Raw genomic sequence first — 17,577 nt, 5'->3', positions numbered from 1 at the left:
GATTGATTAGTTTATTATTTTTTCATTCATTTAAATACAATTTTGCAAGAATTTTTTACTGGTTACGTTTGAGAAGCAGTTCCCATTCATAAAAACGTCCTGAAGTAAAATAAATTGCCTCCATATTTTATTTTTTTAATTTAATTTTTAATTTAATTTGTTTTAATTTATTTTTAAATTCACTATTTTGATTGTTATTCATCTCTTTTCCACTTACAATGTATCAAGATGTGATATCGCTTAATCACATCAGCCGACGTTTCAAAGCGCTTTATCTAAAATACAAGTCTGCTTGAAGACTGTCGGCATTCATGCTGCCAGAAATGAACGCTTGATCTGTCTCAGTGTCTGAAAGTGGTGGCCTTCAAACAGCATTTATTTGTCCTTGCACATGAAGACCTGACAATCACAAACAAATCACTAGAACACAATTATGTTCTGTATTGTAACGGTAATAAAGACAATGCATGAAGAATAATCAGTTAATTTTATTTGCGTGGTTGCAGGGAAACCTTTTGGAGTGACTAAAACACAGGCCTACGGTGAGGGGTACCCTGTAATGTCAACTTAGAAACATGGTCAACATGTGCATGTCAGTGCCCATAGCGCTTCAGCCGGGTCCTGTTGTCCTCAGCCGCTGCCCAGACGAGCTGTTCAGGTGTTTCAGTAGAAATGAATTCATAAAGAGGGTTTGACCTCTGTTTCATGCTCTAGCTTTCACAGGATGTCCAATGCTGAGGTGCAACTTGCACCTCGCTGTCTTGTGACACATGAAATCAATGCATACTTGTGTAGACCATGTTTCTGACTGACAGTGCTGCTACAGTCAGCTGCTTACCCTAAGCCCTTGCATACAGTCGCTTCACACGTGTGCTACCACGGTCACTCTCAAGATAGAATGAGTGGAAATATCTTATACATCTGAGTTATTACCTTGCAATTAAGTTTGTTGTCTCCTTTATGATATATACAACATGGACAAAGGTAACTAAATCTATAAGAGATGAAACAGCTCTCTCTGTCTATATACAGTGAGGAAATCGCATTACTTTGCGTTTCCTGACTTTTCAGAGTGGTGTCAGGAGGCCTCTGACCTCCATGACCTCCTCCCCTCATGATGCTGGAGTTCTGACTCGGAACACGGTCCCACCTCCAGAGCCCAGCAGTGTGATGTGGGACGTTATGGTGGAGGGGGACACAGCAGTGCTTTAGTGCTGACTGCCCACCCTGAGCCCTGGTCCAGCCTTTATCCACAACCAAACACAACCAGGGAGCAGCTTTAAATATAAGCACGGCCGTCATCCTGAACCTGTCCTTGTGTGTAATGAAAGTCACTCCTCAATGAGTTCATGAGTCACTATGTTAAGAGTTAAAGCTAGAAAAGCACCGGGAACGGACATCGGTGCAGCCACAGGCTGCAGCGTGTGGACGTCACCCCCCCACCCTACACCTGCTTTGTCCAACATCTTATTAGAACGGGGTCCGTTCCGTTCCACAAAAAGAACTGATGGCATAAACCACACCCAGTTTGTTTCCTGTTAAATACAGTTAACCCAGTTTACACTGGTTTACTGAGGCAACATCATCAGCCCCGGTCTCTGATGCGTAACAACAAACCTGGAGTTTTCTTGATGTCTGCATTGAGCTGTTGCGCAAAATATTTTTCATTGTGATTCATGCATTATTTCCACCATTTCTGGCTGTTCTATTTTTATTCTTTTATTTTTTTTGGGGGGGGGGTCCAAATCAGCAGAAAATTCACCCATCCTCCTACCAAGTGTTGCAGAAATCGGAGTTTTTTTGCAGTTACAAAATGAATCGACTTGAGTAAAAATTAATACATAAATTACACTTTTATTCTAGATTTCAGCTTCTACAAAATTATTGCAATTTAAACCCACATCTGCCCACTAAGTACAGCTGAAGTTTCTTGTCAGTTTTTCAGCTCTGGCCTGTGCATTAATGTCACTGCAGTTTGCTACGTGAATCAATGTGATCCATGTTGGCCCTCTCAGGCTGCTCCAGAGTACAAAGTATAGTAATAAACCTAACCCTAACCTAACCCTAACCCCCAGACCTAACCTAACCCAAACCCTAACCCTCTCTGAGTTTACAAATCCAGAGTAACAAATATATTTCTAAACCTAATCTTAACCTAAACGGCTGTTCCAGAGTAACCAGTATACTTATCTTGACTGGTTTACCTCCAATAACTTCAACAGTGACTAACCCTAACCCTAAGTGTTAAGTTCAGAAAATGTGTATGTGTTCACAATCATAAACGCTGACATTCTTTAACTGCATTACATAAAACATGGATCCAATAGATAATGCAGTCAATGTGCCCTCATTTTTAACGTTTAGCGCTAATCAGCAGGCTTCAACACCGACTGTTACCACTCTAAAAGTTTAGTCCACAGGATTGAACCTGGGGAGATCGAGGCTACAGTGCTAATATTTGACCATGTTCATTTAACTATGCTAGCATTTGTTATGTCAATGAAAAGTAAGCATGTACTCCTTTGCCTAGTTTGAAGTGTTAGCATAGACCAACAAATTCAGATGTTTGAGGAGAACCAGTCCAACAGCCGGTAAGGTTTCCACTGTGAACACCTTCTGAGTGTTTCTACTGGTTTGTAACACTGAGTGTGAAGGGACACAGTAAAGGGTGACAGATTTCAACACAGGACAGCTGACAACTGGCAGAAGATAATAATGAACGATAACAATGCATTAAACAGCAGTAATTTAACTGGTGTCTTCATCACACAGCAGAGTGATGAAGACACCAGTGGTTGTTCTGCCTGACATCCTAACAACCACACGGGCAGATCTGATTGGACGAAGCTGCCTGGAACAGACTAGCAACACTCACCTATACCAGAGCTTCTGGACCCTGGAAACTGATCTGCCCTGAAGCCGGTGACTGACTGACACCCCCGGTGACTGACTGACACCCCCGGTGACTGACTGACACCCCCGGTGACTGACTGACACCCCCGGTGACTGACTGACACCCCCGGTGACTGACTGACACCCCCGGTGACTGACTGACACCCCCGGTGACTGACTGACACCCCCGGTGAACTATTATTAACTATTATGTGAAAACATGATTCAATGGAAGCAAATGCCGACTAGAAGTGGCGATGACATCATCTGAGGGAGACGTCACGTGACACACAAACCGTTCAGCAGACTCTCTGCTGTTGGTCTTTCAGGTCACCGGTGGGACACTCATGCTAACCGACCAATGGGAGTGGCAGTGTGACTGCTGTCAGCTGGAGAACAATGGAGGTGGTCTGGTCCTCAACTGTCTTTGGAAGTTGGTAGAAAGCAGCAGCCCGGCTGCCAGGTGTCTGTGGGACACAGAGTTCCCTCCAGAGGGCAGCGCCATGACGCCACACACTCACCAGGGCCACCCGCTGGCGTGCCTCCGGTCCGTCGGACCACTAGTTGACGCGGACGCCTGAGATGAAGGGCAGACCAGTGGGAACCTTCTTCTTGTACTCCACATAGTCATCAGCAAAGAAGTGGATGAGGAACAGCTCCTCCTCCTCGATCCGCTCCCGGAAGAACCGCCAGCTGGCCACCGTGTAGCCCACGATGCACACGGGGTTACACAGCATGACCTGCAGGGGCCAGCACAGGAAGTGACATGTGTCAGCACAGGAAGTGAAACATGAAGTCAGCACAGGAAGTGAAACGTGTCAGCACAGGAAGTGAAACATGAGGTCAGCATAGGAAGTGAAACATGAGGTCAGCACAGGAAGTGACATGTGTCAGCACAGGAAGTGACATGTGTCAGCACAGGAAGTGACATGTGTCAGCACAGGAAGTGACATGTGTCAGCACAGGAAGTGACATGTGTCAGCACAGGAAGTGACATATCAGCACAGGAAGTGACATGTCAGCACAGAAAGTGACATGTCAGCACAGGAAGTGACATGTCAGCACAGGAAGTGACATATGTTGGCACAGGAAGTGAAACATGAGGTCAGCACGGCGTCTCATCCGGGTGTCTCCCATCTCTCTGCTGTAGCCAGCTACGTATAGAACCTGATCCACATGACGAAGCCTCATAAGCCTGACTGATCGTTGAGCTGATCGATGAGCTGATCAATGAGCTGATCGCTGAGCTGATCAATGAGCTGATCAATGACAGTTTCACACTGATTGTGACCACATTTGGACATGGAGACAGAGAATGTAGACTAACGGGGTGACCAGACGGGGGCGCCGGCGCTGAGGTGCCCTGCTGACCAGGTGAGACCAGAGGGCGGAGCTCACCTGCGTTCCGGTGCACCAGTAGAACCAGCCCACGTAGGAGGGGTGCCTGAAGAGGGCGTACACCCCCCCGGTCACCAGCACGTGGCTCTGGGCCTTCTCGTTCTGGACGATGTGGTTGAAGTTGGAGCCGGCGGTCAGCATGGCGGCCTTACGCAGACCCTCCCCACACAGGACCATGAGCAGCCCCACCCAGCACAGCCAGTTCTGCTGCTTCAGCTCTGGGGGGACAGGGAGACACACCAGGAGTCGGCGGGGGCCGGACCTCGTTATGGGATGTTCAGAGCGGAGCCCCACCTGGAACGGTCAGCTTCTCCACGGTGAACTCCACCCAGGAGGAGACGGCGGCCACCGAATACTCCAAGCTGTGGTTGAGCAGGAAGGAGTCCAGCGAGAGGCTGCGGGGGTTGATGACCGCCGTCACCAGGTACTCCGAGTAGTGGAAGAAGGACAGCGAGCACAGGTACCTGTGGGGGGGCACTGTTACTGCACCGCACCTGTAGGGGGGGGTCACTGTTACTGAACCCCCCCCTCCAGCAGTAAACCAGACTAAAGCTGGATTTGCTTAAATATGACTGGACCATTCTGTACCGGGGGGAGACGGAGGGGCGGGGGGGGGGGCGGTGTAGAGTGGGTCGTCCAATGATCACAAGGTTGGCGGTTCGATTCCCGCCCACCCAGAGTGTGAGCTGACAGTAGGAGGTGTCAGTTCACCTCCAGAGCTCTGCCCAGGTGCCCTTCAGCAAGGCGCCCCCCATAAGCTGTTCATTCGCACCAGGAAAGAGCTGCCCATCGCTCTCCCTGTGTGTGTGTGTGTGTGTGTGTGTGTGTGTTTCAGGGGCCTGTACACACACACGTTTACTAACAGACTGAACCGTGAGTGTGAACAAAATCAATTATGTGTGTTAAATTAAACACAGCCGACGTCTGGGACACACACACACACACACACACACACACACACACACACACACACACACACTCTCCACCTACCAGCCAAAGTGGGTCCAGGAGGTTCCAGAGCAGCTCAGGATCAAACCACAGCCAAAAATAACCCCCAGGAAGCAGGCCCGCACCGCCACCTGCAACGAGAACACATCCTCTGGTTACCCCGGCAACCGCCCACCAGTCACCAGTGACAGGTCACCAGTCACCAGTGACAGGTCACCAGTCACCAGTGACAGGCTACCAGTCACCAGTCACCGGTCACCAGTCACCAGTGACAGGTCACCAGTCACCAGTCACCAGTGACAGGCTACCAGTCACCAGTCACCAGTCACCAGTGACAGGCTACCAGTCACCAGTCACCGGTCACCAGTCACCGGTCACCAGTGACAGGCTACCAGTCACCAGTCACCAGTGACAGGCTACCAGTCACCAGTCACCGGTCACCAGTCACCGGTCACCAGTGACAGGCTACCAGTCACCAGTCACCGGTCACCAGTCACCAGTGACAGGTCACCGGTCACCAGTCACCAGTGACAGGCTACCAGTCACCAGTCACCGGTCACCAGTCACCAGTGACAGGTCACCGGTCACCAGTCACCAGTGACAGGCTACCAGTCACCAGTCACCAGTCACCAGTCACCAGTCACCGGTCACCAGTGACAGGTCACCAGTCACCAGTCACCAGTGACAGGCTACCAGTCACCAGTAATCAGACTGACGTGAGCTCCAGGACTGAACTCCGGTGGTCCTCCTGGTGGAGACACCAGCACAACTCCTGCTGGTCTGTTTGCACCAGGGGCAGAATGGCGGGGTCACCTGAAGGGTCACCCCCGTTGGGTGACCCAGCGGGTGTAAACGGGCTGCGTCCCCCTCCGGTGTGCCGCCTCCGTTAATCCCGTTAAGCCTCTTAGAGGAGCAGCCGTTAGCCGGTTAGCTAGCTGTGGTCTGCGACCCGTCCCGCTCCCCTGCGGGCCCGGTTCCCGCAGCAGCCCTTGTTCCCGCGGCGGTCCCGGTTCCCGCGGCGGCCCCGGTCCCCTACCTTGTACAGGGGGCCCCGGTAGACGACAAGCAGAAGGCCGTTGGCGGCCGCTACGTGGACACAGATGGCGGCTTTCCCGGACGTGTCGGTCAGGCGGTCGAACAGCCGGTCCAGCGGCCCGCAGCAGGCCCTCAGCAGCGGGATCAACACGACGCTCAGCCCCAGCAGGAAGGCGCTGACGCTCACCCGAGCCTCCAGCACCAGCCGCCCGCCAGCCATGATGGAGCCCTGTCCACTGACTCCCGCCGATCACTTCCGGGCTCAAGTCATGTGGCTGCTCCGCTGCCCCGCCCCTCAGAGGACGAGGGGCGCGAGTTGAATCTGTTCACATCAAGGGAAACGCCCCCTTTCTTCGACAAGGGCCGTTTGATCCGGTAGAGACACCGAACGGGTTTCTGGGTGAACATTCAGATCTAAATCAGTATTTGGTAATAAGAGTATTTATTATAGTAATAAGAGTATTTATTTATTTATTACACACTGACCTGGACCAGCTCTGGACCCCCCAAGAGGAATTCACTCAGACGGAGACATTTCAAGTTACATTACAATACCGCATAAAGTTACATTAAGGTACTACATAAAGTTACATTACAGTACCACATAGTTACATTACAGTACCACATAAAGTTACATATGGTACTACATACAGTTACATTACAGTACTACATAAAGTTACATTATGGTACTACATAAAGTTACATTACAGTACCACATAAAGTTACATTACAGTACTACATAAAGTTATATTACAGTACTACATAAAGTTACACTATGGTACTACAAAAAGTTACATTATGGTACTACACAGTTAGATTATATTACTACATAAAGTTACATAATAGTACTACATAAAGTTACATTATGCTACTACAGGATTTTATTATTATGTTTTAATGTTAATGTTATTGTTTCTGGTCAGTCTGAGGGAATAGAACTTTAGTATTTATAGTAATGACATTTTTTTAGTATTTAGAGTAGTAATAATATTAAGTTTCAAGTTTCAAGTTTATTTATTTTTATATAGCCCAGATTCACAAACAATGTCTCAAAGGTCTTTACAATCTGCACATGGACGATATCCCTCTGACCTTTGTGCACTGCAAGCAGTGCGACCCTCGCATCGGATAAGGAACAACTCCCCCCAAAACCCTTTTAACAGGGGAAAAAATGGATGGGAGAAACCTCAGGAAGACTAGAGGAGGGACCCCTCTTCCAGGAGTGGACAGACGAAGCAATAGATACCGCATGTACAGATTAACAACACAGTAATAATAACAGTAACAATAATAAATGTATGACAAAGACACGCTGATCCATCCAGTAGAGAGTCATCACCAGCCGATGAAGCACACAGAGGTCACCGATCAGAGGATCCACCTCTCTGAGGACAGACCAAACAGTGCCTAAGTCATTGAGCTAAAAAAAGTTTTAGTTTAAGGTTACTCTGGCAAAACCCCAAAACCACAGCAGAACCAAATGAGGCAGAACCAGACTCTCCTAGTGGATGGTGAAACAGGACCACTGTACAGCTTGTGCTATCGCCATCCACGGAAGCAGACAGAGGTAGCCGATTGCCGATGATCCACCACACAAAGGCCTGTGAGAGAGAACAGGAGAAGGAGGGAGAGAGATAGAGAGAGCAGGGGGAGAGTGGTGCTAGAGGGACCAGAATAGCAGAGGATTAATGGGAGGCAGGGGCCTAACTAAGAAATCCTATGACTCGTCGGCAGGACTAGGCTAAACCTAAACATTGAGACTGGCCCCCCCGATATTACTTATATGTTAGGTCGAACAGATATGTTTTGAGTCTAGATTTAAAGACATTTACAGATTCAGACTGTCTAATACCTATAGGGAGGTTATTCCACAAGAAAGGGGCACGATAGGAGAAAGCCCTCTGGCCAGCTGACTTCTTTTTAACTCTAGGAACACACAAGAGACCTGTATTCTGAGAGCGGAGAGCCCTAGTCGGCGTGTAAGGTTTAACAAGATCAGACAGATAGGTTGGAGCAAGCCCATTAAGGCTTTTGTATGTTAATAAGAATACCTTAAAATCGGATCTAACATGAATCGGGAGCCAGTGTAATGCAGCCAAAACTGGGGTGATATGGTCAAATTTCCTAGTTTTAGTTAATATTCTTGCTGCTGTGTTCTGAACCATCTGAAGGCCCCTAGTTCTAGACCGAGGCAACCCCGATAACAGAACATTACAATAATCAAGTCTAGAGGACACAAAGGCATGAATCAAAATTTCTGCATCAGCCATGGCTAAAGAGGACCTAATTTTGGAAATATTACGTAGATGAAAGAAGGCGATCTTTGTCACCTCTTTAATATCCTGGTCAAAGGAGAGAATTGAATCTAACCTTACTCCAAAATTCTTGACTGTTGAACTTTGGGTTATAACACAGTTATCTACAGATATTGTTAGGTGTTGAAATTAGTTTCTATGTCGTGCAGGGCCAATGATTAACATCTCAGTTTTGTCTGGGTTTAGGAGCAAGAAATTACTGGACATCCAACTATTCACAGCAGAAAGACAGGCCTCTAGTTTAATTAATTCAGATCGATCATCTGCTTTTATGGGCATGTAAAGTTGTGTGTCATCATCATAACAATGGAAACTTATTCCAAAGCTGCGTATAATTTGACCAAGAGGTGCAACATACAGGGAGAATAACAGAGGACCAAGTACAGACCCCTGAGGTACGCCATATTTGACGTCGGAGAAGGCAGAAGTTTTATTATTGTAGGAGACACATTGTGTCCTATCAGATAGATAAGATTTTAACCAAGCAAGAGCTAACTCACAGACACCAAACTGTCTCTCCAGTCGGTCAAGGAGTATACAGTGATCTATGGTGTCAAACGCTGCACTAAGATCCAAAAGAAGGAGAACAGAAGTGGTATCAGAGTCCAGATTTAATAGATCATTCACAACTTTGGTAAGTGCTGCTCAGTGGAATGGCGGGCCCGAAAAGCTGATTGGAATGGTTCGAAAAGACCGCTTAATGATAAATAATCTAAGAGCTGTTGAGATACTACCCTTTCTAGTACTTTAGATAAGAATGGAAGGTTAGAAACTGGTCTATAATTATTTAAAGACTCTTGGTCGAGATGTGGCTTTTTAAGCAGAGGTTTAACTACGGCCGCTTTAAAGCTAATGGGAACAACACCAGTTGCAAGAGAAAGATTAACTACATTTAACATAGTAGGGCCCAGCAATGGCCATAATTCTTTAACTAATTTAGCAGGGAGAGGGTCTAAGAGGCATGTAGTAGGTTTAGAGATTGAGACCAACTTCGATAATTCTTCCAGAGAGACATTCTCAAAGTGTGTTAAAGAGAGAAGTTGGATTTTAACACCCAGAGAAGGAACCACATCAAATTTTGATCCAGGTGAAGCTGAAGAAGTAATTGTAAAATGTTATCAATTTTACAGCGGAAGAAATCTTGAAAATCATTAGCCGCCAATAACAAGCTGCTTGCCGTTGGCTGTTTCTGGGTCAATCTGGCCAGAAATAGGCAGCTTTAGCGGTCGACTGAGCACGTTTGTAATTTAAGACACACTCGTGCCAAGAGATGTAGCATGATTTAGATTTAGATTTACGCCACCTGCGCTCTAAACTCCTACAGGTTGTCTGAGAGCGCGTGTCTCCTCGTTAAACCATGGTGTAGACCTGCGCACCCCTATGGTTTTAGTTTTTAGAGGTGCAACTGAGTCCAACAGACTAGAAAGAGCTGAGTTTAGATCACTAGTGTAGTTTTTGACTGATCCTGATGCTACAGTAAAAGGAGTCAATACCTCAGGCAGAAGCTCACTAAGTTTAGATACCGTTGACAAGCCGATATGGCGAGTAGTGACTAAATCAGGAGTAATGCTATCTGGACAAATAAAGGCTACTTTAAAAGTAATAAGAAAATGGTCAGATATCACTGACGTAAGAGAGACAGTCACAGCAGTAACATTTATACCACGCGATAGAATCAGATCTAGGGTATTACCACTGGAATGAGTTGCTTCATGTACCCACTGAGTGAAACCTAACATGTCCAGGAGGGTTAAGAAAGCTTTACACAACGGATCACTAGTCTTATTTAAATGAATGTTAAAATCACCTGTCACCATAACCTCGTCAGATTGAGTAATTAGATCCGAAAGGAATTCACCAAATTCTTCTAAGAATAAAGACTAGGGACCAGGCGGTCTATAGACTACTACAAGATGAAGCCTGCTGTTTACAGCTGTAGGCGATGGTTTTAGAACAAGAGCCTCAAAAGATGTAAAATGAATATCTAGATTAGAAGTCAGGTTCAGAATAGATTTGTAGACTAAAGCAACACCTCCACCCTGTTTATCAGCCCTTGCGGCATGAGCATATGTAAAATCAGGTGGTGAAGCTTCATTTAACGGTAAGAAGACATTTGGTTTTAGCCATGTTTCACATAAAGCAATCATATCCAGGCCATGCTGAAGAATTAAATCGTTCACAAGCAAGGCCTTCGATGACATTGATCTAATATTTAAAAGGCCAAATTGAATGATTGAATGAATTACTTTAGTATTTAGGTAGTAATGACATTACTTTAGTATTTAGGTAGTAATGACATTACTTTAGTATTTAGAGTAGTAATGACATTACTTTAGTATTTATAGTAATGACATCAGCATAACAGTGAAAGTTAATGTTATGTTTCCTTATAATATTTCCCAATGGTAACATATAGGTTAAACAGAATTGGCCCCAGAACAGATCCTTGAGGTACTCCACAGGTGAGAGTCCCTCGACCTGAAGATTTATTATTGACATAAACAAACTGAAATCGGTCAGAGATATGACCTAAACCAGTCTAGTGCTGAGTTTTTAATCCCAATCTCCTCTTCCAATCTCCTTAAAGAATATTATGGTCAACAGTATTGAATGCTGCACTCAGGTCTGACAAGACTAGAACAGACAGAAGACCTTCATCTGACGCTGTTAACAGGTCATTTGTGACTTTCAGCAGTTCAGTCGCCGTACTGTAGTTTGTTCTAAAACCTGACTGGAAATCCTCTAACAGAGTGTTCTCTAACAGGTAGTCATTTAGCTGTTTGGTCACTACGTTCTCCAGGATCTTAGATAGGAATGAATGGTTAGAGATCGGCCTGTAGTTTGAGAGGAGGCCAGCATCTGGGTTTGGTTTCTGAAGGAGGGGCTTGATCACAGCTACTTTGAAAGATTTCGGTACATAACCTATTTTTAAGGATTGATTGATTATGGATACTACAGGTTTATTTATTAATGGTAGAACCTCTTTGATGAGCGTACTTGGAATTTTGTCTAGTAGACAGGTGGTGGGTTTAGTAGAGGAAATTAGGGAATTTAAATCGGAGAGTTCCATTTGCTGAAAATGACCTCAACTGGAGATTACAGATTGAGGTTTAATAAATAACGACTTACAAACAATTCAAACTAAGAGACCCTCTTAGAACCACTTGTGTTTGTAAGTTGAAGACTACCTGTAAGTAAAGATAATCCCAGATGAAATATATCAGTTGATGTAAATACATGCAGTCACACATGTGAGCACGCTAATGTAGCCGCAAGAGGACACAAGCCAGTGTCTTATTGTGCCGGTCCCAAGCCCGGATAAATACAGAGGGTTGCGTCAGGAAGGGCATCCGGCGTAAAACTTTTGCCAAATCAAAGATGCGAATCAAACCTATGACTTCCATACCGGATCGGTCGAGGCCCGGGTTAACAACGACCGCCATCGGCGCTGTTGACCTACAGGGCGCCGGTGGAAATTGGATTACTGTTGGTCGAAGACGGAGAGGAGGAAAGTGCGTTCGCTCGAAGAAAGAGAAGAAGAACACCAAGAGTATAGGACTAAGAGTAGGGACGTTGAATGTTGGAACTATGACAGGAAAAGGTAGAGAGTTGGTTGACATGATGCAGAGGAGGAAGGTAGACATACTGTGTGTCCAGGAGACCAGGTGGAAAGGTAGCAAGGCTAGAAGTTTAGGAGCAGGGTTCAAGTTGTTCTATCATGGTGTAGATGGGAAGAGAAATGGAGGAGGAGTTATCTTGAAGGAGGAGTTTGTTAGGAATGTCCTGGAGGTAAAAAGAGTGTCAGATAGAGTGATGAGTCTGAAGCTAGAAATAGAAGGTGTGATGTTCAATGTTGTTAGTGGGTATGCTCCACAGGTAGGATGTGAGCTGGAGGAGAAGGAGAAATTCTGGTCGGACCTTGATGAAGTGATGCAGAGCATGTCTAGAAGTGAGAGAGTTGTCATTGGAGCAGACTTCAATGGACATGTTGGTGCAGGAAACAGAGGTGATGAGGAGGTGATGGGCAGGTCTGGTATCCAGGAGAGGAACGCAGAAGGACAGATGGTAGTTGACTTTGCAAAAAGGATGTAAATGGCTGTAGTGAATACTTTCTTCCAGAAGAGGCAGGAACATAGAGTGACCTATAAGAGTGGCGGTAGGAGCACACAGGTAGACTACATCTTGTGTAGACGGTATAACCTGAAGGAGATCAGTGACTGTAAAGTAGTGGTAGGTGAGAGTGTAGCCAAACAGCATAGGATGGTGGTGTGTAGGATGACTCTGGTTGTGAGGAAGATCAAGAGGACAAAGACAGAGCAGAGGACGAAATGGTGGAAGCTGAAAAAGGAAGAGTGTTGAATTACTTTTAGGAAGGAGTGAAGACAGGCTCTGGGTGGTCAGGAGGTGCTTCCAGATGACTGGACAACTACAGCTAATGTGATCAGGGAGACAGGTAAGAGAGTACTTGGTGTGTCATCTGGAAGGAAAGTAGATAAGGAGACTTGGTGGTGGAATGAGGAGGTACAGGAGTGTATACAGAGAAAGAGGTTAGCTAAGAAGAAGTGGGACACTGAGAGGACTGAGGAGAGTAGACAGGAGTACAGGGAGATGCAGCGTAAGGTGAAGGTAGAGGTAGCAAAGGCCAAACAAGAAGCTTATGATGACTTGTATGCTAGGTTGGACAGTAAGGAGGGAGAGACTGATCTATACAGGTTGGCAAGACAGAGAGACAGAGATGGGAAGGACGTGCAGCAGGTTAGGGTGATTAAGGATAGGGATGGAAGTCTATTGACAGGTGCCAGTAGTGTGATGGGAAGATGGAAAAAGTACTTTGAAGAGTTGATGAACGTGGAAAATGAGAGAGAACAAAGACTAGAAGAGGTGACTGTTGTGGACCAGGATGTAGCAAAGATTAGTCAGCATGAAGTGAGGAGGGCATTGAAGAGGATGAAGAGTGGAAAGGCAGTTGGTCCTGATGATATACCTGTAGAGGTATGGAAGTGTCTAGGAGAGGTGGCGGTAGAGTTTCTGACTGGGTTGTTCAACAGGATCTTAGATGGTGAGAAGATGCCTGAGGAATGGAGGAGAAGTGTGCTGGTGCCCATTTTTAAGAACAAGGGAGATGTGAAGAGTTGTGGCAACTACAGAGGAATAAAGCTGATGAGCCATACAATGAAGTTATGGGAGAGAGTAGTGGAAGCTAGACTAAGGGCAGAAGTGAACATTTGTGAGCAGCAGTATGGTTTCATGCTACAGATGCAGTATTTGCTTTGAGGATGTTGATAGAGAAGTACAGAGAAGGCCAGAGGGAGCTGCATTGTGTTTTTGTAGATCTGGAGAAAGCTGATGACAGGGTGTCCAGAGAGGAACTGTGGTATTGTATGAGGAAGTCTGGAGTGGCAGAGAAGTATGTTAGAGCGGTGCAGGACATGTATGAGGACTGTAAGACAGTGGTGAGGTGTGCTGTAGGTGTGACAGAGGAGTTCAAGGTGGAGGTGGGACTGCATCAGGGATCAGCTCTGAGCCCCTTCTTGTTGCTATGGTGATGGACAGGCTGACGGCCGAGGTCAGACAGGAATCTCCATGGACTATGATGTTTGCAGATGACATTGTGATCTGCAGTGAGAGCAGGGAACAGGTGGAGGAGAAGCTAGAGAGGTGGAGGTTTGTCCTGGAAAGGAGAGGAATGAAGGTTAGCCGCAGTAAGACAGAGTACATGTGTGTGAATGAGAGGAACCCAAGTGGAAGAGTGAGGTTACAGGGAGAAGAGATCAAGAAGGTGGAGGATTTTAAGTACTTGGGGTCAACAGTCCAGAGCAATGGAGAGTCTGGAAAAGAGGTAAAGAAGCGTGTTCAGGCAGGATGGAACGGGTGGAGGAAAGTGTCAGGTGTGATGTGTGATAGAAGAGTTTCAGCTAAAATGAAAGGAAAGGTGTACAAAACTGTGGTGAGACCAGCGATGTTGTCTGGTCTAGAGACAGTGTCACTGAGGAAAAGACAGGAGACAGAGCTGGAGGTAGCAGAGATGAAGATGCTGAGGTTCTCTCTGGGAGTGACCAGGATGGATAGGATCAGGAATGAGTCCATCAGAGGGACAGCACATGTGAGAGGTTCTGGAGATAAAGTCAGAGAGGCCAGACTGAGATGGTTTGGACATGTCCAGAGGAGAGATAGTGAATATATTGGTAGAAGGATGCTGAGTTCTGAACTGCCAGGCAGGAGGCCTAGAGGAAGACCAAAGAGGAGGTTTATGGATGTAATGAGGGAAGACATGAAGATAGTTGGTGTGAGAGAAGAGGATTCAAAGGACAGGGCTAGATGAAGGAAATTGATTCGCTGTGGCGACCCCTGAAGGGAAAAGCCGAAAGGAAAAGAAGAAGAAGACACATGTGAGCACGCTGTTCATCTGGACTGGAGGACATTGGAGGACACTGAAGGACACTGGAGAACATTGGAGGACATTGGAGGACATTGGAGGACATTGGAGGACACTGAAGGACATTGGAGGACCTTGGAGAACATTGGAGGACTTTGGATGACATTGTGGAGGACACTGAAGGACATTGTCTCATGGCATCACAGGATGGACATGTTACTGAGACCTTTCCACTGTGGTCTGTTTGCAGGCCTCTGCTGATGTCAGCTTCAATCTCCCCACAGTGAAGACGGGTGTTTTAATTTGAGTAATTTGTTCAACTTCAGGCTCATCCTGTTCTGAGACCTGCGAGCTGCTTCCGCCCCTTCCTCCCCGCCTCCATGTTGGCTTGGCCCCCCAGTGTTTGACAAAGGCAGAAACAGTTTGTTGTCTTCACTGTGCTCACAGAATTAGGCTCATCAGCTAATCACCCACCCAGATAGCAAACACTAGCTGTTATTCAACCAGCAGCAGTGATCACGTGTCCTCAAAGAAGTAAGAACATCGTCATAGTGGGTGGTGGGGGGGGTGGCCTCACAGCACGACGGGTCCAGGTTCAAGTTCTGCCCCTTGTGGAGCCTCGTGTTCTCCCCATGTCTGCGTGGGTTCCCTCCGGGTTCTACAATGTGGTGACGTGTTCACGCTGTGGTGACGTGTTCACGCTGTGGTGACGTGTTCATGCTTTGGTGACGTGCGGTGACGTGTTCACGCTGTGGTGACGTGTGGTGACGTGTTCATGCTTTGGTGACGTGTGGTGACGTGTTCACGCTGTGGTGACGTGTTCACGTTGTGGTGACATGTTCACGCTGTGGTGACGTGTTCACGCTGTGGTGACGTGTTCACGCTGTGGTGACGTGTTCACGCTGTGGTGACGTGTTCACGTTGTGGTGACGTGTTCACGCTGTGGTGACGTGTTCACGCTGTGGTGACGTGTTCACGCTGTGGTGACGTGTTCACGTTGTGGTGACGTGTGGTGATGTGTTCACGCTGTGGTGACGTGTTCAAGCTTTGGTGACGTGTGGTGACGTGTTCACGCTGTGGTGACGTGTTCACGCTGTGGTGACGTGTTCACGTTGTGGTGACGTGTGGTGATGTGTTCACGCTGTGGTGACGTGTTCAAGCTTTGGTGACGTGTGGTGACGTGTTCACGCTGTGGTGACGTGTTCACGCTGTGGTGACGTGTTCACGTTGTGGTGACGTGTGGTGATGTGTTCACGCTGTGGTGACGTGTTCAAGCTTTGGTGACGTGTGGTGACGTGTTCACGCTGTGGTGACGTGTGGTGACATGTTCACGCTGCAGTGACGTGTTCACGCTGTGGTGACGTGTTCACGCTATAATCTAACCCATGGAACAGGAAGTCAGCCACAGCACTTTTTCCTGTCTCCAAGCAGACCCAGATCTTCACGCACAGAGAATGACTGGTGAAGTGTATCGCTGTGAGGAAACGTGAAAGGATGACAGACCTACAGTTGGCCCCTTGTGTAAAAGGTGGCCCCTGGGCCGTGCTACAGGTGTTGTGATCATGAAAGCCAGTCAGAGCCGTGGATAGTAACGTGAAAAATCATTTGGAGGACAGCGGTGAGCACTGATCACACTGGACCTGTGTGGCGTCAGCCCTATGGTCTCCATACATTGGGGGGTCCCCCTCCTGTCGTGACCTCAGGGATCACTTCCTTCACACCTCCTGGGGTCAGCAGCTCTTTTCCCTGAGGGACGTCCTGCAGCTGGTCCCCCTGAGGGACGTCCTGCAGCTGGTCCCCCTGAGGGACGTCCTGCAGCTGGTCCCCCTGAGGGACGTCCTGCAGCTGGTCCCCCTGAGGGACGTCCTGCTGTTTGTCCCCCTGAGGGACGTCCTGCAGCTGGTCCCCCTGAGGGACGTCCTGCTGCTTGTCCCCCTGAGGGACGTCCTGCAGCTGGTCCCCCTGAGGGACGTCCTGCAGCTGGTCCCCCTGAGGGACGTCCTGCAGCTGGTCCCCCTGAGGGACGTCCTGCTGTTTGTCCCCCTGAGGGACGTCCTGCAGCTGGTCCCCCTGAGGGACGTCCTGCTGCTTGTCCCCCTGAGGGACGTCCTGCAGCTGGTCCCCCTGAGGGACGTCCTGCAGCTGGTCCCCCTGAGGGACGTCCTGCAGCTGGTCCCCCTGAGGGACGTCCTGCAGCTGGTCCCCCTGAGGGACGTCCTGCAGCTGGTCCCCCCGAGGGACGTCCTGCAGCTGGTCCCCCTGAGGGACGTCCTGCAGCTGGTCCCCCCGAGGGACGTCCTGCTGCTTGTCCCCCCGAGGGACGTCCTGCAGCTGGTCCCCCTGAGGGACGTCCTGCAGCTGGTCCCCCCGAGGGACGTCCTTCAGCTGGTCCCCCTGAGGGACGTCCTGCAGCTGGTCCCCCTGAGGGACGTCCTGCAGCTGGTCCCCCTGAGGGACGTCCTGCTGCTTGTCCCCCTGAGGGACGTCCTGCAGCTGGTCCCCCTGAGGGACGTCCTGCTGTTTGTCCCCCTGAGGGACGTCCTGCAGCTGGTCCCCCTGAGTGACGTCCTGCTGCTTGTCCCCCTGAGGGACGTCCTGCAGCTGGTCCCCCTG

The 17,577-nt window shown here is 48.2% G+C and overlaps 1 protein-coding gene across 1 annotated transcript; it reads right to left on the bottom strand.

The window, feature by feature from the left end:
* Positions 1-470: 470 nt before the first annotated feature.
* Positions 471-6,552, bottom strand: icmt (isoprenylcysteine carboxyl methyltransferase). Its single transcript, XM_068330386.1, has 5 exons — positions 6,275-6,552; positions 5,281-5,369; positions 4,585-4,754; positions 4,291-4,508; positions 471-3,632 (listed from the first exon to the last, which is right to left on the bottom strand). Exons 1-5 carry the CDS (start codon positions 6,491-6,493, stop codon positions 3,453-3,455), a joined length of 876 nt encoding a protein of 291 aa, XP_068186487.1. The 5' UTR covers positions 6,494-6,552; the 3' UTR covers positions 471-3,452.
* Between the last annotated feature and the right edge of the window lie 11,025 nt (positions 6,553-17,577).

This window comes from Antennarius striatus, chromosome 2 (genome assembly GCF_040054535.1).
Source record: "Antennarius striatus isolate MH-2024 chromosome 2, ASM4005453v1, whole genome shotgun sequence".
Lineage (NCBI taxonomy): Eukaryota > Metazoa > Chordata > Actinopteri > Lophiiformes > Antennariidae > Antennarius > Antennarius striatus.
This window is presented reverse-complemented; position numbering and strand designations above follow the sequence as displayed.

Coding starts and splice junctions, on each gene's coding strand:
- icmt (XM_068330386.1), bottom strand. CDS start 6,493: ATGGCTGGCGGGCGGCTGGTGCTGGAGGCTCGGGTGAGCGTCAGCGCC. Junction 5,370..6,274: donor ACCGGGGCCCCCTGTACAAG/GTAGGGGACCGG, acceptor TTCTCGTTGCAG/GTGGCGGTGCGGGCCTGCTT. Junction 4,509..4,584: donor GGAGAAGCTGACCGTTCCAG/GTGGGGCTCCGC, acceptor CTGTCCCCCCAG/AGCTGAAGCAGCAGAACTGG.